Genomic DNA, 21,241 nt, shown 5'->3' on the forward strand with positions numbered 1-21,241 from the left:
GTTCTGGATACGGAACTTGCCCACAGCCCGAGAGGCGAAGCGCCTGCCGTCCTTCGAGGAAAAAAACAGCTGACAGGGCGACTGAAGCGTCTTCGCCAATTGCGAAGTGCCGGGGGCTAGCCTGACAGTAGCGGGGCCAAGTCCTACAGACCACTTGCTTTCCTTGCAAGATCAATCTTAAGCAAGTTTACTCGAAAATATATCCCAATGCATTGGACATACACAGGACTGCAGGCTTTGCACGGAGCTCCAGTGTCCCGTTTCTGAGGCCGCAGAGACACGAAGACGCTTGCTGGCAAGCGCCTTGTTTGAACGTGGAGAGCCTCTCGGCTCAACCTCCTCTGATTTGCGTGAAGCAGTTTTCACTAATGTGGCCGATACATCCATTTCAGCTCTGGCCTCTCTTAGGGCTCTACAGTTCCGCGGCTAGTATTAAGGTTTGGGGGCTAGAAAGCTTCGCCACGGGATATATATTGGTCACTTCAATCGTTATCTCTGATAGTCGGCGGCGGCGGCTTCTTGCACTGCTTCCGCCTCCCATTAGGGCATCTGGCTAATCGCTGGGAAACAGATGGGGAAACTGTAGGAAGCTGTCTTAAATTGAGTCAGTCTCTTGGTCCACCTAGCTCAGTATTGCTTACACTGGCGGTCAACAGCTTTTCACGGTATAGGACAGGATTCCTCACTCTGACCTACCTGAAAGTGCCTGCCCAAGTCTGGTCCTGTCTGCACGCAAAAGCACATGCAGCCCTTCCCTTCCCTCCTCCACTTTCCTTAGTTTGATCTAACGGACAAGCAGAGTTCTTCCTAGGATCGCGCCAGAAAAGCGGCTTTTTTTTAGTTGCAAATCGATGGGCGACAGGAGCCCCACGGAGAGCATTCTTCTCTTTCTCACACAAACAAAGGAGAAATAATTAATCAACTCAACATCGAGTGACAGCTCTATCCCATCTACATAGCACCAGCAAGCTATTCCTGTCCTGGCCAGTATAAGGCCAAGCCACTTTTATGCTTGAAGGTTGGAAAGTGCTTCGAGAATTGTTGCCCTTGTAAAAGGAACCCGTGCCGTGCAGAGTCTGTGACTGAAGCGGCCTGGCTCTTTGCGGGTTTGGACACACTGGCTGCCTACCCACACAGAGACCGGTTCCTTGCCAGGATAGCGTGAGGCTCCTATTAAAGGTCTCGCTCTCTGATTTCCCTTCCTTGATTTGCTTAGCGTGAATTTCACTGTGGCCATAATTTACGCATCTTCTCGGTTTAAGGCCAGGAATAGCCAGCCGAGAAGCAGCGCCAGCTTATTCGCTCCTTTCAGCAAGGCCCCGTGGGGGCGCTTCGTTTTTCCTGCCGCAAAGGCACGAGGCTGGCGGCTTCATCATCTTAATAAAGAGGCACACCACACAGTGGAGAGACCGCTTCAAGTGCACAAGCATGGCTTATTATTTCTCAAGCCAGACCTCAGCAGTCCTTACAACAACCCTACAGGTAGGCCACGGAGTAGAGCTCGGGGGGGATGCCGGGGCGCGACGTCACGTGCAGAGGGGAAGGGCAGGTGCGTTTGTCGCTATAGCGATGCCGCCGCCGCTTCCTCGACTGTCGTTATGGCAACCGCAGGCGGCGTCACGTCATCGCTGTGCGCTGTGCGCGCGCCGTCCTAACGTCATGAGTCTCGGCAGTTCCGGCGCGCCGTGCAAGGCGGCGGCAGCGGCGGCGGAGAAGAAAGAGGGCGGGGTCAGGCCCGGGGCGGCTGCGGAGTCGGCGGGCAGAGGGATGGCACTCAGCCGTGGAGGCGGCGGCGGTGGCGGCGGGTGAGCGACAGGAGTGTTCGGGGCTCTCTTCCCGCCGCCGGGGGGAAGCCGCCCGCATGCCCCCCCCGCTGACCCCTGTGCTCTTCTCTATGTCTTTGCAGGTGATCTCGCCCGGAGACCCCCTTGAGGAGGAGAAGGAGGAGGCGACAGCAGCAGCCCACCTTGCAGCTTCCCGAAGCGAGCGCCATGAGAGCGGCCCAGGAGCGGGGCCAGGAATTCCTCCCCCCCAAGAAGCGCGATCTGCCGGTGGCTGCCAGCAACGAAGAGCCGGGGCGGGCGGCTGAGTCGGGTCTGGTGGGGTGTGGCGGCGGCGAGAGCTCTGTGGAATGGTCCCGGGGCTCGGCAACAAGCAGGCAGAGCCAGGCACCTTCACGTTACACGGAGGCTGGTGGCAGCTCCGACACAGTGACCAGTCTTACCGTGGACCAGTACGGCTTATTGTACAAAGTGGCGATGCCCCCGGCCACCTTCTCACCCGTGGTGAATGTCAGCCCGCTGTCTCCGGCCTTCAGTATGACCTCACAGCTGATCCCGCACCCTGGTATCCCCTACTCGCCTATCCATTACACTCAACTTCCTCCTGCTCCCTTGCAGTTTGTGGGATCACACTACTCTGTACCCTATGCTGCCGCTGTGCCTCCTGGCTTCCTGCCCAGCCACCTTCTGTCCTCTTCAGCCAGCCTTGCTGCCTCTCATATCCCACACTTTGTGCCCTATGCACCTCTCCTGGCTGAAGACTCTGCTCCTCCACAGGCAGCCCACAGCTTTGGCAAGACCAGTGCCTCAGTTTTGCCTTCGGGCCCTCTGCAACCCCATGTTGGAGGTCAGCCACTGGATGTTACACAGGGCCGAATTCCAGTCTATTATCAGATGTCCCGTCTGCCAGCAAGCTATTCATCATTTGAAGCTTCTGTTGCTGGCCCAAACACTGAGCAGCCTCTGCAGGAGAGTCAGCTAGATCCTAAAGTCACAGCAAATGGGGTGCAAAGGTCTGCCGTGGGGGCGAAGGAAAGTGAGGCTGAAGGGCAGTGGCCAAGCACAACGGTAGAGTGCAGCACTGAAGGTACCTTCTTGACAAGCAGTCAGATTTTGAGAACAGAGATCTCTGTGCCATCTCAGCGGAGCACCCCAGATACAGACCTGGAAGTGCAGAGGGTAGTTGGAGTGCTTGCTTCCCAGGACTACCCTGTTTGTTCTGCTCAGCAGACGGATGGCTTGAGCCCTCTAAACCTTTCCCATCGTAATCCCCCTGAGCAGAAGGCAGAGTCAACGAGGAACCCAGTGGAACTTGTGGTGGCTGCTACTGCTGAGAAAAGCCACTTTCGGAGACTGTCGGCAAAGTCCCCTGAGGAGCAGCTCCGCCATCGGCAAATACTGAAAGGCATTACAATGGCCAATGGTCGGCCAGTCTCAGGGTCCCTCCATCCTGGGGCTCAGGATGGCCTGGGAGGTGCAAGTCCTGAGGGAACAGCCCATGAGGGACTACCTGACACGGAATGTGCCCATTCCCAGAGCCACTTACCCTCCCACTTCATGAAAGGAGCCATCATCCAGCTGGCCACAGGAGAGCTAAAGAGGGTGGAGGACCTGCAGACCCAGGACTTTGTGCGCAGTGCAGAGGTGAGTGGTGGCCTCAAGATTGACTCCAGCACTGTGGTGGACATCCAAGAGAGTCCCTGGCAGGGTTTCGTGACGCTGCATTTCGTGGTGGGGGAGCAGCAGAGCAAAGTGAGCATTGATGTGCCCCCTGAACACCCTTTCTTTGTGTATGGACAGGGCTGGTCCTCGTGCAGTCCAGAGAGGACGAATCGGCTCTTCTCGCTCTCCTGCCACAGGCTGCAGGTGGGAGATGTTTGCATCTCCATCAGTTTACAGAGTCTGAATGGGAGGCTTGTGCCCCAGGCAAGCCCCCAGAGTGCTACCCGAGAGAGACCTGGGCGGGGTGGGGAGAGTCTCCAGGAGCTGCAGAAAAACCCATTGGAGAAGGATGGAGTGGCAGTGGGCTCCCCCCAGGAATCCACCCACCATGATCCTGTTTCTCTGCATGGTTGGGCAGGCCCCAGCTTCCAAAGGTCTGGGGAGGAGCCCCGGCCACCACTCCTCCGCCCTTCATTCATTCCCCAAGAGGTCAAGTTGTCCATCGAGGGCCGTTCAAATGCAGGGAAGTGAAGCCCCAGTGGTGGGCGAACTTGTGTGCCACGCTTAACTGGGTTCCTTCCAGTTTGGCCACTGCTCAGATGCTCGGCCCTTCCCCCAGTTGTGTGCCTAGAATCATTCCACTGACAGAGGCTCCTTCTCTCCACCCCCTGTAGGGGAGGTCTGAGCCCTGGGTAGGGTAGATTGGGGTCAGCCAAGGGGAGACTCTGAAGGAAGCAGTGACTGCGCTGCTTCTGTGAGGAGAGGAGCAAGGGCTCAACATCCCCCACCACCTCACTCAAGCACTTTATTGGACACTTGCTCACACATAGCAGGAGGGTGCTTTTACCAGGGCAAGGGAGCAGTGAGGGAGTTTCCCAGGTTTCCTCTGCTCGGGTCCCAATAATTTTTGTCTGGGCCTCCCAGCAGCCCCTCTCCAGGCATTGAGTCAAGGGAGCCTGGACTTCTCCTCAGGGAGGTAGTATTTGTATGCAATTTCCTCACATGTGTTAGATTGAAAGGAAATGGTTAATAGTCTGTTAAATTGCAAACCTGCCAATGTGTTGCCTCACAGATCTGCAGCCAGGTAGAACTTGAATCCCATAGGTGGGAATGGTGCAGGTGTACGTGTGTGAGGATGTTCTAGCTCTGGCTTCTTCAGCTATCTCCATCCTGCTCTTAAGTCCCCACCTCCTCCTTCTAGAAAGACTGCATCCACTTCTGTTGCAGATGCCTCTGATGTTCACAGCTAAGCCAGGTCTGAATGGCCTGGGCTGACTAAGGCTTGTCACAGTTGTGGGTGCCTCGTTACAGCCAGCTCCCTTGAAAAGTGCAAGGCAGTTTGTATATAAGAGCATGCTAGTGCACATACTGACACTCCTGCTTTTCCTTGGGGTGATTAAAGCATTTCCTATTGAGAGTTTGGGGAGGGGACATTCTGGCCACTGTAACCAGCTTGAATGGCCCCCACTACATGTGTAAGATTTCTTTGGATATTAGAAAAATGTATTCAGGTTCTTCTGATAAAGATGAAAATTGCTCTTCTGTGTGCACTGGTGACTCAAAACAGAATGAAAGATGATAAAATGTGCAAGTGGTTAACAGTTTTTGAGCCGAGAAAGCTGTAGAACTGCTTGGGTTCAAGACGCTGGCCTCTTCTACCCTCTCCTGCACTGGTACCCTCAACTCGGCAGAGGTGAGCTCTAGGGCTCTCAATCATAGCTGTGACTCTGCATCAGTGCCATCCAAGTCCCACTCCAGAATAGCAGCCAGGAAGCTCCTCCCACCGCTCCAAATAGGCAGTCTTGGCTTGTTTCCCTTGGATGTTTTGTCTACAGTTGTTGCTTTTAGGCCATTGCCTACAGGCATTCCTGGCTCACAATCGTAACTGCTTTCCTGTCTGACCAGCCGCCTCATCCACTCCAAGCCCTCTCTATATGAAAGGTGGAAGACTTTGCTGTTCTCTTCTGGAAGGTCCAGCACTTTGCACTATTCCGAGCCAGCTTTCCCCGCAAACCACCCTCTGCCTTCCTTACTTGCTCTTGGGCTCCCCTGGATTGTGTGCTTACTAGACCAGTGCTCATTTCCATGTAAATGCTGGCCTAGGTTTCTCCTTTGTCCTTCAGCTCCCCTGCCACCAGGGATGAGATGTCTGCTTCATGCAATCAGGGCAGAGTGCCCTTCTACTCCCAGGGCTTCATGGGAGCTGGATCACTTGCACAGCATCACAGCAGAAGAGCCTGATTGGCCACCTCTTTCATTGGCACCAACTCTGGCCCTCCGTGGCTGTTGAGGATCAGTTCCCCTCAGTTCATCTGGACCACCCAACACTACTGCCACCGCTGCCACCCTGGGCCACTGCTGTTTCTGGATAGCTTGCTGCACAGTCCTTAGGGCCCAGGACCGAGTTAGGAATAGAGCTGCAAAATATGGAAGTGTCTTTGGGCACTACTCCATCTGGGGCCGCTGGAGAGTTGGGAGAACCAGCTTCCTAGAGCAATAAGCTATTTCCCTCTTGAGACACTACAGCACGACCCCTTTCCAAGCCCTAGTAAATATTTGGGAAGGGCTCCCTAATATGCAATACTGTGGGACTGGCAGCTGCACAGCTGTGTCCATTTGGCCATTCCATGGGGTAGGATGGGGGCTGCTAAAAGAGACACATTTCAGTGTAGGGTGCCAAACTAGGGGGTGATGAACTGGGGTCCTGCTTTTCAGCAGGGCACCAACCAGATATCCTTTCCAGCTAAAAGGTTTCCTGTCCCTTCTTGCCAGCTGTTTCTGTAGCCCTTGCTGCAAGAGTGAACATGCGCTTATGTTAAGTCCCACCTCTGCCCAGAAACACTGAGCGATGGCCTGACCCAGTGGCTTGTTGCAGAGAAAGTTCCTCTGCTATATCTCAAGATGTACCGAGGAAAGCAAACGGAGTCAGCCTGCTACCCTTCAATCCCTTGCATAGCACCTTAGTTGGGGTGGGTCACCTTGCATGCAGCTGGTAAGGGGCGAGTGTGTAGCAGCCCTACTACTAACACCAGCCATCTTCACTCCGAAACCCACTGCATCGTATCTCTAAAGCCTTAGGACTAGCTGAGTGCCCAGCCCCTTTTCTCCTACCTGATCTTTAATGAAGCATTACCAGTATAAGGAGGATAATCTATTTTGTTGTGCTTTTTTTGTACCTGTTTTAAATAAATCAATTTGTACTGTATATTTGTATTTTGGGTGAGATCCTTTTTCCTGTTTTACCATTTAAAGTCTCTGTACACACAGATTGTATTTTTATTGTTAATGCTCTTATGAATACTGCATTTAACTTGTTGACTTATGTAAACAGTATATATACATATATCTATATCTATATATCTATATCTATATAATTATAAGCCAATAGCTTTTCCTTTGATGTGTCTGTGTCTTACTTGTCTCCTGGAGAAAACTTTGGCAGAAACACCAAAGCTCATAAAGGAAACTTCCTTAAATTCATACAATGGTCACTAAAGCCCCAATTAGCAATCTTCACACTGGCACAATTAGCTCTGTTCTGTTGTGTAAAAAATTTAACAGGCTGCACATAGGTTTTATTATTTAAGATTAATGGGACAGAACAGACTTGGCTAACAAGACAGAGATAATTTCTCCTCGCTTGTGTAGCCAAGTCTCTCCCTTTCACCTAGTTTGCAAGTTGGGCAAGAGACGACACAGGCTGCTGACCAAGAAAAGAAATATACCCCTCAGTAGGGTCTTCCTCTAGCCCGGGCACCCCCAAACTGCGGCCCTCCAGATGTTTTGGCCTACAATTCCCATGATCCCTAGCTAACAGGACCAGTGGTCAGGGATGATGGGAATTGTAGTCCAAAACATCTGGAGGGCCAAAGTTTGGGGGTGCCTGCTCTAGCCTTTGTTTATAAGTCTGCCATTCACTGGTGCTCCCTGGAAGAAACTGCCTCCTTCCACCATCATCTCTCTAAGCACAAAGGCAAGAAGAGCAGCAGCACTCCCCCAACCTGTATCCCCCCAAAATGTCAAATTCTTCCACAAACCTCCCATTTGATGCCACTGTACCTAAGTCTAGCAGCCACTATGATTAGGCCTAATACACCCCTGTGCGTAACTTGTGAGGCTCCAAGCCGTATTATATACCTCCCTCTTCAGGACTCCACCTTCTTTGCTAGTCCCCACTTAAGAGCTCCAGCGTGATGTAGTAAGGGGCAGGCTACAGCACTGCAAAGTTCCAGCTGGATCTTGCCCAACAAGGAAGCAAGCTAGGCAAGGCAGAAGCAGAAGCTGCCTCTCAAGCTGCTGCAGTGAATCGGCCAAGCCCACGAGGCACAGACTGGGGACATGTACAATTAATTTATTTCTGATCACAGCCAGTGCGCCCACCCCTTTCTCCCTCCTTGCCCCCCCCCAGACCGTTGTCACACTCCAGTTCCATGCTTCACTGGTGGAGCAAGTGGGGCCTCAGCAGACAAGAGCAGGTTCTCCTTTTTACCCTCCTCAGTGCAGCGCACTGGGACTTGGCTCCTCAAAGGCCATTTTACCAAGCAGCTGCCCCTCAAGCTCTAGCCCACCCACTGGCAGTGGGAAGAAGTTCATCTCGGCTGCCAGTGCAGCCATGGCCGAGGGGTCCTGGCCAAACTGAGCCCGCAGCATCATGTCCATTTTCTCCAGCCGCCGCTTTAGCCTCTTGGCTTCGCGCTCCCGAATGAGCCGAGCCTGCCGCTTCTCAGGGGTCTCGTTGGCCCGCTTGAGGCGCATCGCTTCACGGTCCCTCTGCAGGCGGCGCGCACGCTGCTCGTCTGTCTCCTGCATCCGCTGCATCCGCTTGGCCTCTCGATCCCTCATGCGCCTCACCTCACGCTCCTCCGGTGTCTCGTTGTCTCGACGGCTCTTCTTAGCTGTGCGCTCTCGCTCCAGGCGCTGCAGCCGCACCTCCAAGGGCTCGTTCTGCCTTCGCAAGGCCCATTTGCGAACCCCTGGAGCTTGAGCTTCCAGAAGCTTGCGGTAGGCCACACAGCTGTTGCACACCAGGAGGATGCCAGCAGGATACACTGTGGGGCTGACAGTAGCAGCAGCAGCAGCACCACCACCACCACCACCTGCCTTTTCCTCGGCACCAGAAGAAGCCTCAGGGAGGGGAATGGGCAGGGCATCTCCACACAGCACCTCTGACACCTTCTCACTGTGAACATCAAAGAGTAGAAATGACGGGTGGTCGGCACAGATCTTAAGAAGCCATTGTGTAGGCTTGCAAGCTACTGCCTTAGCTGTAACCCTCCCCCTCCCTTTGGCCATGCTTACAAGCCACCCCACCCACATGAATGCTGGCCTGGAGAATGCTTCTAGCTGGGGTCACCTATTCCAGCTGCCTCCAGAAATTGCCAGGTATAACCTCTATTGCTTCCATTGAACCTCTAAATAGGGCCCCTCTAGGACTTCCAAAATGCAGCCTGGGCCAAGTTGTCCCAGTCCCACCGAGTCAGAGATGCCCACTTCTCACCTGTTGAAAGTAGCATGGCTGGTGAAGCGAGCCCCACACACCGCACAGTTGGACAGCTGGTCCTCGGAGTGGATGAGGAGGTGCCTGCCCAAGGAGCCCGGGGAGCTGAGTGCTCGGCCACAGACGGGACACAGGTAGCTCTTGGCACTGACCACAGCTGCCGTGTGCTGCAAACGAGGCCGGGCTGTGAGGCAAGGGCTCCGCCGCCCTGTCCCCCTCTCAGCTGTCCCTATGAGGGCTGGCAGCCAAGGCCATGCCACGGAAGAGCTCCCTCTTCTGTTAGGGAAAGAAGGAGAGAGACCCGCAAGGCCTTCCCTGGGATGTGGTGCAAACCCACCAGGGGGGATGATTCAAATTGCATCCAATGCCAATAGCCCCTGCCCCCTTCCCCCCTTTCCCAGTCCAGTCCAGGATTACTAATTTCAGCCTGGAGGGAAAGGGGGAGCCAGGGCAGGGATGGTTTAGCCTTGCGTGATGGTCTCATCAAAGCCCCCTCTAAGTACCTGATAGACGTGAGTGACAAGCTGCTCCCTGCTTCCACACTCTAGTTGGCAGAGGGGACAACGGGAGAGTCCCATCAGGGTATCTGGGCTGGCATTTAAACCCATCTGCAAGCAAGGAAAGGCAGGCTAAGGAAAGAGCAGAGGACAAGACCCATGCCTGGTATTCTGCCACACGCATACACATACCCCCCCCCCAATTGATGCTGCACCAGACCCTTTAAGATCATGTTGAGGGATTATCTGTAATGTAAGATTAGCCCTGCGCAATCAAATTGAGGGTCTACCTAGTTGTGCATTGTCTTTCTAACACACAGCGGCCAACCAAATGCCTCTTCTGGGAAGCCCAGAATGAGATGACAACAGCTCTATCACTCCCCTTGCCCCCATTACAATTAGGGAACTCCAGTGCCAAAAAGCCCAGACCTAATCACTTGAGCCTGCTGTAGTTATCACTTGGACACATCAATGGACCAGGCCCAAGAATCCCAGGGTGGGCTATACAGTCCCCTTTCTCCATGCTAGGGCCATCCAAGAGTCTGATATTGCTATTCTCCCTTCCACCAAGTAACCACAGCAGCGTTGCACTTTTGCTTTAGTATGTGTTGACCACGGCCAATGTGATGCACTTGCCTCATGGCCTCGAGCAACCTGCTTGCTGCAGCCCAGCTGCTCAGTAAGTTCCAGTTCCTTTTTCACTGTCGCTGATGCTCCATCCTCCTCAGAAGCATGGGAGGAGACCTCATCTTGTGTTGTCTCATCCCCCTCGCTATCACCTGGAATACAGAACAGCTTTAGGCCTCTGCCACAGACCAGCTGACAGGATTACAAAGCAGCATACAGGTGTTTGGTCTCTGCCAGGTGTCCCAGAGCTGCCCTCCTGTACCAAATAGGGAAACTCACTGTTGCTGCTGCTGCTACTGCTGCTGCTGGAGTCCTTTTCTTGTGGCGGGGGTGCCAGCTGCTGCATGAGTGGTGACTGGGCTCCAAGCAGCCCAGGGAAGTCTCTTCTCATCATGGCCTGACGTGTGTGCTCTTCTAACCCAGCAAAGACTTGCTCCCCTGGAAGTACAATGGGGGAGGAAGAAGCCGCATTAGCCCATTGCCCTTCCCAAGCCCAATCATTCCTTGCCCCCACCTCAGATGCCCAGTGATGGTCTCCCCTACCTGAAGATGGCCCAGAATGGGACTAATGCCTGGGCTCCATTCCCCAAAACAGCTTTCCCCAAACCCTTCCTGCAAAGCAACTGTGGCCTGACCAATCCGTCCCTTCGCATCCTTTCCAACATGACCTGGAAATACAAATGTCTTCAGCAGCATTAAGCACACAGGGAGGGCTCTTGCCTACCCTGGCTCTGCCCTAGCATTTGCATGTGCTCCCCCACCCCCGGGGCCCAGATTTTGGAAGAGCTTGTCCTGCCATACAGGTTCTCCTCCTTCAGGGGTAAAACTGTTACATGTGTGTAAAAGATTTTAGTGTAGGCGATAGCAAACCCACTTATCTACTTTTGCTAGGCAAATTTGAGGTGGGAGACTTATTCTGTGGATGTTGTGGTCCAGGTTTAGTTATCTGCTTTAGTTCCTCCTTGATACATTTTCTCTTAAGTTGTGCAAAGTGGGCAGTGCTTGCCTGAAATTGCCAGACTCTTTCCTGGGCCTTTGCTATTTCAATTCTGATCCTAAAGCTATCATGGTGCCTGGAAGTCCCCTGTTCCTCCTTGTGCAAGGGAGACTAGCCAGCCATTCCCAACTAGTACCGAGAAGCTGTTTTTTGCAGAAGAAACATCAGTGGGTAAGGTGGCCCAATGAGAGACAGAATGCCACTAGAATGGCGGAGAGGGGTTCTGAGCCCCCATAGTGCCCAAGGAGCCCTTATGCTCCAAGAGGTACATGGACATGTCTCAGCTCAGCTAACAAATCCTCGATGCTGGGCAGGGAGTCCTCACCAGGGCTATGGGAGAAGAATGCAGCAAATAGCGGGAGGGGGGCTGCCCCCATCATTTTGCGGGTGAGGATGCCTCGCTTGGGCGGGGAAAGGGGGTGAAGGTGGAAGTGACAACAGCCCCCCTCCCCTTATTACTCACAGTGGACTTTATTGGGGGTGGTCTGTTTCCGACGGGACATGGTTCCCCCCCCCAGGGGGGGCGCACCTGCGGAGAGAAGAGCCCTGTCACCATGCGGGGGATGACCAGGGTAGGCGAGCGGGGGGCGTTTAGAGATAAGCCCCCACCCCGCGCTCGAAAGGAGGCTGCCGCCGCCTCGGCCCTTACCTGAAACCGTCGCCCGGCCTGGGCTCGCCCAGCAGCGCTGCAGGAGGACAAAGGGCCGCCCGGGCTGGCAGACAGACAGACAGAGGAAGATGGCGGCACGGCGGGAGCGCCCGGCTCGTGCACGACGGGACCGACGGACAGACAGGCGGACGGGGGCGCGCTGCGCTGGAGCCCTTCCCTCCCCTCCGAGCGGAGCGCGCCTCCTGCCTAGCAGCAGGGGCGCCGATCCCGAGGCCGTCGCAGGCGCTCAGCCGGGAGGGGGTCCCGCAGCCATCAGGCCGACGCCTCCGGGGGCTTCAAGCACTAAGACCAGCCAGCGGGGCCAGAGCTGCTTCCTTCGGCGCTCTCCACGGGCCCGGCTACAGAGGAGGAGGAGCAGGAGCAGCTGCTACAGCTGCTGCAACCCGCCTCCCTTGCCCCGAGTTGCCTCCTTCCACGGGGCCGCTTCTCCTCTTTTCGGAGCGGGGCCACCGCGGTGCTAGTGGTGGGGCTGCCGCCGTCCCCGCCTCTTTTCAAGCCACGAGCAGGGGGGCCCGATTGACGCCCCCGCCATGCCCTGCAAGGCGCCCGGCCATTCACGCGAGCGCCCCTACAGCGGGAGGGCTCCAGTCCGCCGCGCGACGCCCCCGGGGAAGGGAAGCAGCTCGGAAGGAGGGAGGCAGTGGGCGGAGCCGCCGCCTCTTTCTCCCCCTTCTCCGACGTCGTACCCGACGAGGCCGGAACTCTCCAGCCGCGGTTGAGGGCTATGGAGGGACCTTAATGAAGGTAACGCTCGCTTTAAGAAGTACGACTTTTATTGAGGTCCCTCCTGCTCCAGTGAGAGATCCCTCCGCCCGTAAAGTAGTTCCGGACAAACACAAAGCGCCCCGTGCGTCGCTGCACTGTATACTGGAGAAGCCGCGTCGCAGACAGAGGGCCGGACGCTGCTAAGAACTACGGCTGCTTCTGCTACTGTCGCTATCCCGCACTTCCTCCACCTCCTTCTCCTCCTGCAAAGCAGAGAGGAGAGACGTATCCCTCCGCCTGCCCAGCTGAGGCTGGAGCCGTGACGCCGCCGACGCCACCTTCGCTGCCTGCCGGGACAGACGGAGACAAAAAGACCCCCCCCCCGCCCCCGGGTAAGGCCGCCCCGGCTGACCGCCCTCGCTCGGCTCTGCGTTTTTCGGGGAGCGGGGCCGTTGCCCTCCTTGGACGACTCGAGGTCTTGGTTCCCGCCGCCCTCACAAGCCTCCCCCGCCTTCCAGGTCGCCTTTCGCCCGAGGAACGGGCCGAGGCAGGGAAGGGCCCCGGGAAAAGCGAGAGGTCTGAGAGGCCCAGAGGGGCCGCCGCCTGACGCGGCCTTCAGCCAGCCGGTGGCGGGAGGCGCGGGCGAAGAAGCGGCGCTTCCTGGTCCGCGGCTGACGGGCTTGGCCTCTGCCCAGCCTGGCCGCTCGCCTTCCCTTCTGGCTCTTGCTCCTGCCGCTGGCCGGGAATGGCTCCTCCTTGGGGCCTGTAGCACATCAAAACTGGCTGTCCGAGCCACGGGTCGGGCGGCGCTGGTGTTCCTTCTTTGGGGTCTCTGAACCCGGATCGGGGAGCTGCCTGTGTCTAGCCGAAAGCGAAGCCGTTGCCGGAAGAATAGTTGGGAATTGCCTTCGTGCCTCTGTAGTTCAACTACCTCCAAACTCCCCCTCCCTCTTGGAGCAAATCCCACATAGGTGGGAGCTGAACTCTACCGCTTCCAGTGCTGAAAAGCAGGACAGGTTTGTCCTCCAGGGATTGGAACTGGTTAAAGAGATCCAAGGTTGTGAGCTGCCCCTTGTGCTGTATATGGTTGGGCCTGGCTGATCAAATCATGTAGAAAAGGGGGGGGGGAACAGAAATCTGTTGCTTGCACAGATGAAAGTGCTGTACACAGACAGACAGACACACACACACACACACACACACACACACACACACACAGAGCATTTCTTAAGTGGATAAAGAGGTTTTGGCATACTGTATACAGTGTTACACACACTTGAGTCTGTATGGACTCTGTTTAAAAATGGCTGGCATTCATAGTCTATTCAAACATTAATTCTTGCTGTAAACTAAAATTCACATTAAAATTACTTATATTTGCTTGTTTGCTTTATTATATAAGTGTTTGCAGCAGAGATAAAACATTACAGCTCACAACCTTTCCACATTCAAAGCAATCCAGATCCTGAGATCAGCACCTGAGACCATTCACTGTCTGCCCCTCCAAAAGATGTTCGACAAGCAGCAACAAGATAACAGTCCCCCCCCCCCCCGGCTCCAGTTGTGAAATGTTCCAGCACCATGCAAAAAAAACCTAATTAATTAAAAAATTGTCCAGTAGCACCTTAGAGACCACCCAAGTTTGTTCTGGGTATAAGCTTTCATGTGCATGCACACTTCTTCAGATACCTATGAAAGCTTATACCCAGAACAAACTTAGTTGGTCTCTAAGGTGCTACTGGACAATTTTTTAATTTATTTCAACTGCGTAAGACCAACACGGCTACCTACCTGAATCTAGAACCATGCAAAAAAGTTATTATCAGCATTTGGACAGCACTGATGATTGAGATTTTTTTGAATACTGGTGCCCCGCTTGTGTAGAGCAGGGAATATTATGTTTAGATTAATTTTTGACCACTCTTAGTGTTTTATATTTGTATCACTTTATTGAATTTTAAATGTATTTTGTATTTTATTCTAAATAACTCTGGAATGTCTCTGAATGTGCAAAGCAATATATAAATATTACGAGTAGAATATATCTACACAGGAAACTGCTAGCTGCCTGCCTTAAACACACATGACAGTAGGCTTTTTCTCTCTTGTGTTCTTGGCAGGAATTCCACACCATGTTGGGCTCTGGGTTCAAGGCTGAGCGCTTGCGAGTCAACCTACGTCTCGTCATCAATCGCCTCAAACTGTTGGAGAAAAAGAAAAGTGAGTGGACTTTTCTACCTAATTCCTTGACCTCATCACCAGAGTAGTGATTCAGGAGGTTTCTGGTAGTTGTGGTGTCCCACAACATCATGTGCAGGCTATAAATTAAAAGATGCTTAATTTATAGCCTGCACATGTTGTTTCAGTGTATCTGAAGAAGAGTGCATGCAACCGAAAGCTTATACCACTCAGCTGGTCTCTAAGATGCCACATAATTTTTTAAGTTGTTTTGGAAGGATTCTTCTAAAGATTTTCTTAGATCATATAACTGTTTTGAAGACTTGATTCTTTTAAGGGAGTTTTTAGGTTTTTAAAAAGAGTCTTTTTAAGTATCTTTTAAAAGATTTGTTTTAATTTATTTTGACATGTCAGAGTGTAAATGTGGAATTGCTTGTGTATGTACTGTACTTCAAAGATGCCGAGAATTGTGGTCATTGGGATGGGGGTGGGGATTCTCTGAAGAGTTCTCAGGTTTGTGGACTTGTATCCAGTGCTAGCCCCACTATACTCATTGAATGGACATGGTTACTAAATTTCAATAGGTCTACTCGGAGTATAACTTAGTTGGAGACAACCCACAGTCCTTCCTGGTGGAGCCCCGCTTTTTGCATACACAAACACCCCAGGCAGGGCCAGGGCAGGCTTGTGGGCCTCCCCTGCTGCCCCATGATAAACCCTTTTCTTGCAGCTGAGTTAGCCCAGAAGGCACGGAAGGAAATTGCTGACTACCTGTCTGCTGGCAAAGATGAGCGGGCTCGCATCCGTGTGGAGCACATCATCCGGGAGGACTACTTGGTGGAGGCCATGGAGATCCTGGAGCTCTACTGTGACTTGCTTCTAGCACGCTTTGGCCTCATACAATCTATGAAGTAAGGTCTTGGCCTATGGGGAAGAGGGTGCTGGGTGCCTGCCATGTGTCCCCTCCCCTCGGTCTGCTAGGTCTAGGACCTCTTTGTCCTCCTTGTCTCTTGCAACTACTTGCTCACCCTTGCCTTGCTTTGTGTCCCTTCAGGGAGCTGGACTCTGGCCTGGCAGAAGCTGTCTCCACCCTCATCTGGGCAGCCCCCCGACTGCAAGCGGAGGTGGCTGAGCTGAAAATGGTGAGTAGTGCCAGTTGTGTCTTGGCAGAGCAGCAAAGGACACTGCGTTTGCTGCTCAGCCTTCCTGGACATCAGGGGGCAGCAGTTAGGAAAACACTTTGATCTATCCTCACAGGATGCTCAGAGAACTTGGTGACTTTCTTGGTTGAGCTGGGAGTTTAGGTTGGCTCCAGTCTCCAAACCCCTGAACCTTTTGTCTAGGGCTGTTGCCATAGTTGCTGTACCCTGTCTTAAATAGAAGGGAGCCAGTGGTGCCTGGACTCTATTTTGAGTGTGCCATTTCCATACTAGGTTGCTGACCAGCTGTGTGCCAAGTACAGCAAAGAGTATGGCAAGCTGTGCCGGAGCAACCAGATTGGGACCGTCAATGACAGGGTGAGTGGAATGGGAAGGGCATCATGGGGGTGAGATGGCAGTAAGGCTCTCAGGAGCTACTAACCACAATGGCTATGACTTCCTCTGCTGTCAGAGGTTAGGTCCGCTCCTGAAGTCAGTTGCTGGGAATTGCAGGTGAAGAAGAGCACTGCTGCTGCTCCACTCAGGGGATTCTTGTTGGGGCATTTGTTTGGCCACTGTGAGGACAGGATGCTGAGCTAGACAGGCTGATGGCCTGACCCAGCAGGCTGCCCTTATGGGAGGGAATGATATCAGTGCTTCATAAATATGGGTTGTTTGCAGCAGGAGGTCCTGTCTGTGGTGCTACAGCAGGTGAGGTAGAAACATCTTTTTTCTGGCTTGGATATCTCTTAGCTAAGTGTTCTTGACCTGCCCAACTCAGTGAAGAGCTCACTCTTCCCTCCCTCCCTTCCAGCTGATGCACAAGTTGAGCGTAGAGGCACCTCCCAAAATCCTAGTGGAGAGGTACCTGATTGAGATCGCAAAGAACTACAACGTGCCGTATGAGCCAGACTCTGTTGTCATGGTGAGTGACTGGGAGGTGTTCCACTCTCAATTCCCTCATTAGCAGCTCCCTTTCCCACATGTGACATAAGCTTCTTCCTCTTCCCAGGCTGAGGCTCCCGCAGGCGTGGAAGCTGACCTGATTGATGTGGGATTTGTGGATGATACAAAGAAAGGTGGCCGTGGAGGTGGAGGTGGCGGTGGTTTCATGACCCCAATGGCTGGTCCTGATGGAGTTGTGCCAATGCCCATGCCCATGCCGTCTCCAGCTCCCCCTTTTTCATACCCACCTCCGAAGGGGCCAGTAAGTCCTATGTCTTGCTTGAAACAGGAGGGGAGTCTGTAAAGTTGGGCTTGGGGGTGGTAGTTGGGGAGGGGAGGGGAAGGAAAGGATAGCAGTCTACTGTGTGAGTTAGCATCTGAGCACACCTCACTAACTGCTGTGTGAACAGGGATTTCCAGCTGTTCTGGCTGGTATTGCCTATCTGATTCTGCCATTAGGAAGGGGTGCTGGTCTGACTTAACAATTTCTCCCTTTAGGAGCACTTCAACGGGCTACCGGTGGGCACCTACCAGCCTTTCACCAGCCTTCACCCACCACAGATTCCAGCAACACCTCCAACATACGAGTCTGTAAGTATTGCTGGTGAAAAAGAAAAGCTGAATTGCTGGGAGGGCAAGTCCTCTCTGCTGGGACTGTTGCTGTTCCTAGTCTAGTGCTGGGTATTGGCAGGCCTTCCCACTTGGACTGACTGAGGAGTTGCCATCCACTGGATTTGGGCTTGCAGCAGACTTCATGTACCTTTGATTTGATTTTGATTTATTGTATTTCTATGCTGCTTTTCATTCAAATGATCTCAAAGCAGCTTACAAACAATAAATAGCCATAACATAATGAAATATAATGGCATGTCGCAAATACAGCATACATCATATAAAATAATTAACAAATTATCAATAAAACAGTGGCAATCTATTAAAAAACTTAACAAAACAGCAACTAAAAATACAGTGGTCCCTCGACTTACAAACTTAATCCATTCCGAATGCACATTCGTAGGTCGAAAAGTTTGGAAGTCGAAACACGGTTTCCCATAGGAAAAAAAATATTCGGAAAAATTCGTAAGTCGAAAAAACCGCATTTAAAGCCACCAACGGTTTCCGTTCGGATGTAGAAAAATTTGTAAGCGTGCGGCCATTTGTCCCGTTCGTAAGTCAGAACCTACGGATGTCGAGTAATTCGTAAGTCGAGGGACTACTGTAAGCTAAACCTCACAATTACAGCAAGTCATGTGATTAACAAAAAAATGTGGCATTTAGAATCTATAAAACAATATTAAAATCATTAACAAAATAGCAACTAAAAATATAAGCTAAGCACTAAGTTCATTGACACAGTCTCTCCACCCCCATGTCTCATAATCTTTCACTCTGTTCAGTTCATTAAAATACACATAAATGTACATAATGCCAGATGTTGCACTGGCTGGAGTCCTCGAGTAGAGGGCCATGGTGGAGATGATGGGGCTCTCAGGCCTACCGCCATTGGTAAGGTGGATGTTGACTGCCTAGGCATTGTTGAGGAGAAACTTGCCTACATCACTATCAATAATCAGGAGTCCCATTCCCACTTGAGTCCCATTCCCACTTGAGGAAGTCCAAGACAAGCCTGTCCCTCTGGAGCAGCGAGTGGCAACTGCACTTGGTATACAGGCCGACCAGGAGGTCCAGGAGTGGCCCTGCAGCCTGTCCATCAGAAGCTGATCCAGCTTCTTCAGCCACACCTTGGTTGACATTGTGGTGGTAGAGGAGACGGCCACTGAGGGAAGTGAGCAGGGCAGCTACTTGAGTCTACCAGGCAGAAGGGAGGGGCTGTGATAAAGATGCCGAGGGAGCCTCAACATGATCTCAGCAGCCTGGATGAGCTTGCAGACGTATCACCTTGGTCTCAGAGTCCAGGCTGCTGCCCATGGAAGGCATGAGTGGAGGATGTTGGCCGGCAGCGATGGAGGATGAGATGGGGGGGGGGGGCTGAGCAGCTAGAGAGTGTGGAAATGGAGATGCATCCACCTTCATGCCCTTGTGCTTGTTCAGCTGCTGCTCTCCAGACTTCTGTGGTTGCTGGTGGTGGTGGTTCATGTCAGGTTGAAGGTGAGGCTGCCAGTGATGGTGAAGAGCTACTGCATCGTCAGGCCATCCTTGGGGGACATAGCCAGGGGCGCTTGCTGATCAGGTAGTCAGCCATGCTGAGCGGCTCCCCCTCACCACCAGGCCAGGCTCACCACCACTGCTTCCTCCTCCTCCAGATCCCTCATTTCATCCTTCCTTCTGCTGTCTGGCAAGGCTGCGTGAAGAAGATGGGAACACCAGATACGGTGCTTCTGCTGTGCATGTAGGCCTCTAGGGAGTTGTCAGGTGGTGGTTCTGTGTGGGGCGCTCCATCCAAAGCCAGCTTTTTTCTGTTTCAGATTGATGACATGGGTGCTGACAAGGAATTGCCATCCCCACAGGTGACCGGTGAGTGCAGGGCCAGGCCGGAGGGGGTGGCTGTGGAGCTGGCAAGGCAGTGAGGAGGGAGGGAGGTGGTGATGTCAGGGGAAAGCTGGTGCTTGTGTTTATTGTTGGTCCTCTTCACTCTTGTGTTTGCTCAAGTTGCTGAGGTAAGCATGTGCCCGTGTGTGTGTGCCCGTGTGTTTGTGTGTGTGTTGGGGCAGAGAGCTTGGGCCCCTGTAGCAACTGGTAGGAGCTGCAAGGCTCAACTGAAGTGCAGCAAGTGCTCGCTTCAGCAGCACATATACTAACTGTAGTACAGCAAAAAGAAGAATGGTCCTACCCATGCCCCTACTACTGTTAGGTAGACTACTGTTTTTGCTGCCTTGAGCCTGCCCACTGGTTGTAACCAGTCACTCTTGTCTGCTGCAGGACCAGCCCCAAAACCACAGCCGAGGGGGAGGCCACCAGCTGCAGTTCCTAGTTCGGGCGATAATTTTGTGCTGCCAGAGTTGCCATCTGTGCCAGACACGCTGCCTGCCGCTTCTGCTGGTGCCAACACTTCTGCCTCAGAAGACATTGACTTTGATGACCTCTCTCGAAGGTTTGAGGAACTGAAGAAGAAAACTTAAAAAGAGCCCCTGAACAGGGGGCCGATGGGCCTGATTGCTGCCTCCTCCTCCCCTCTTAGCACGGTCAAGTGCTCGTTCCTCTTCCTCCGCTTGGCCTTTCTTCCTTCTGTACTTACACCAAATGCCACTGCTTTTCTGACATTCTGCTCCAGGAGTGGGGGACTGCACAGCCTCTTTGAGATGGGAGCAGGAACAATCCCTCCGAATGCATTGCTCTGCAGTCTGCAGCCGGGCATTAGAGGGGAAAGGGAGTGATGTAGGTGGCCTCTCATTTGGACACACAGTGGCATAGGGACACCAACCTGAAGATTCTGGGCAACGCGCGTGCCCCCCTCCAGGCATGTGCTGTGGAAGGGGAGCTGCTCTGGGCCCCTGATAGCTTTGTTTTGCCTGCCGCGTTCTCAGGGAGCCCTCCGGGGCCATTATGACTTTCCTTTGGGGAGGGATGCTGTGGGGCACAGGAGTTGATCAGTCTACACTCCTCGTGGCTCAGTGGTCCTCCTGCCTCTGGCTTGCAGAGCAGCAGGCACATTTTCCTAGCTTTGAGTGAGCCCAGTTCTGCCTTAACGTGGCTCTGCATCAGGCTGGGTTCAGGGCCATTGCTTGACGTGTGCCATCACTCCTGGTTCTCTAGCCTCTTCCCTTGCCTATAGGGCAAAGCCATGGGTGGTGGTGGTGACAGCAGCAGCAACACATCCAGCAACTTCTGCTGCTCTTACAGACCAGCTGCAGTGCCAGCAGCCAACCTCAGCTCTCCCATGTAACACTCCGTATGTAACTCTTTCATGTGGCTTTTCTGGGACAATTTGATTGGTTTGTATCTTCTCTATTAATTCTAAATAAAGTTGAAGAATAGCCTCGACTGGGTCTGTCTCAAGTGAAACAGAATATTTCCTGGCTTCTGGCAGTGGTGGAGGGGAAGCAAAGGAGACATGGTATGTTTACAACATGGAGGGGCAGCTGCCACCAGTTCTTATCATGGAGAGAATGGCTGTTACTTCAGACTGACAGTCACACTTCAAGTCAAACAAGGAGTACTATTTATTGAGGGAAGGGAAAATATTGGCTAAAAGGAGCATGCAAATGTGTTGGCCTTTACTTTGGCTTCGCAGTTATATTTCAGAACAAGTCCTGTCAGTTTGGATCGCACACCTGAGGATCTGCAGTGCAGCCCACAACCACCTCCCACAGGCAAATTTTTGAGGCTCCCTTTAGACATGCTTCCCACAAAGACATTGTGGGTGGTGGCAGCAGTGGCAGCTTCAGAAGAGCAGGCCACCTGTCCTGCAGGGCACGGGGAAGAGCCTGGGTGCTGAAGTAGCTGTCTTTCTCTACAGTGATGTGATAGAACTGTCAAGCCATCATTCTTGAGAAATTAGCCCTTGTAGGGTTTATGCTGACCTTTACAGATTGGAGTTGGGGGTGAGTACTTTCTGCTTGGGCCAGGCCAAAGGGTCCCCTCT

The 21,241-nt window shown here is 53.1% G+C and overlaps 3 protein-coding genes across 8 annotated transcripts; 2 read left to right on the forward strand and 1 right to left on the reverse strand.

Annotated features, from left to right (window-relative positions):
* The first annotated feature begins 1,728 nt into the window (after nt 1-1,728).
* On the forward strand, nt 1,729-6,791 carry ATXN1L (ataxin 1 like). The gene is made up of 2 exons (XM_035117105.2): nt 1,729-1,805; nt 1,907-6,791. The coding sequence occupies exon 2, from the start codon at nt 1,992-1,994 to the stop codon at nt 3,972-3,974; it is 1,983 nt and encodes a 660-aa protein (XP_034972996.1). The 5' UTR covers nt 1,729-1,805; nt 1,907-1,991; the 3' UTR covers nt 3,975-6,791.
* Nucleotides 6,792-6,800: 9 nt separating this feature from the next.
* Nucleotides 6,801-12,449, reverse strand: ZNF821 (zinc finger protein 821). 6 transcript variants are annotated; one of them, XM_035117110.2, is made up of 8 exons: nt 11,711-12,442; nt 11,525-11,546; nt 10,608-10,732; nt 10,344-10,502; nt 10,074-10,216; nt 9,444-9,548; nt 8,941-9,107; nt 6,801-8,622 (listed from the first exon to the last, which is right to left on the reverse strand). In XM_035117110.2, the coding sequence occupies exons 4-8, from the start codon at nt 10,456-10,458 to the stop codon at nt 7,938-7,940; spliced, it is 1,215 nt and encodes a 404-aa protein (XP_034973001.1). In that variant the 5' UTR covers nt 10,459-10,502; nt 10,608-10,732; nt 11,525-11,546; nt 11,711-12,442; the 3' UTR covers nt 6,801-7,937. The 6 variants fall into 6 exon arrangements, with proteins under 6 accessions (XP_034973001.1, XP_034972998.1, XP_034972997.1 ...); XM_035117107.2 differs by having other exon boundaries at nt 11,525-11,590; XM_035117106.2 differs by lacking the exon at nt 10,608-10,732 and having other exon boundaries at nt 11,525-11,590; nt 11,711-12,449.
* Nucleotides 12,450-12,522: 73 nt separating this feature from the next.
* Nucleotides 12,523-20,640, forward strand: IST1 (IST1 factor associated with ESCRT-III). The gene is made up of 10 exons (XM_035117114.2): nt 12,523-12,828; nt 14,557-14,656; nt 15,345-15,525; nt 15,669-15,756; nt 16,048-16,131; nt 16,568-16,678; nt 16,766-16,960; nt 17,197-17,289; nt 19,125-19,173; nt 19,579-20,640. Exons 2-10 carry the CDS (start codon nt 14,569-14,571, stop codon nt 19,776-19,778), a joined length of 1,089 nt encoding a protein of 362 aa, XP_034973005.2. The 5' UTR covers nt 12,523-12,828; nt 14,557-14,568; the 3' UTR covers nt 19,779-20,640.
* The last annotated feature ends 601 nt before the right edge of the window (nt 20,641-21,241 follow it).

This window comes from Zootoca vivipara, chromosome 6, assembly GCF_963506605.1.
Source record: "Zootoca vivipara chromosome 6, rZooViv1.1, whole genome shotgun sequence".
Taxonomy (NCBI): domain Eukaryota; kingdom Metazoa; phylum Chordata; class Lepidosauria; order Squamata; family Lacertidae; genus Zootoca; species Zootoca vivipara.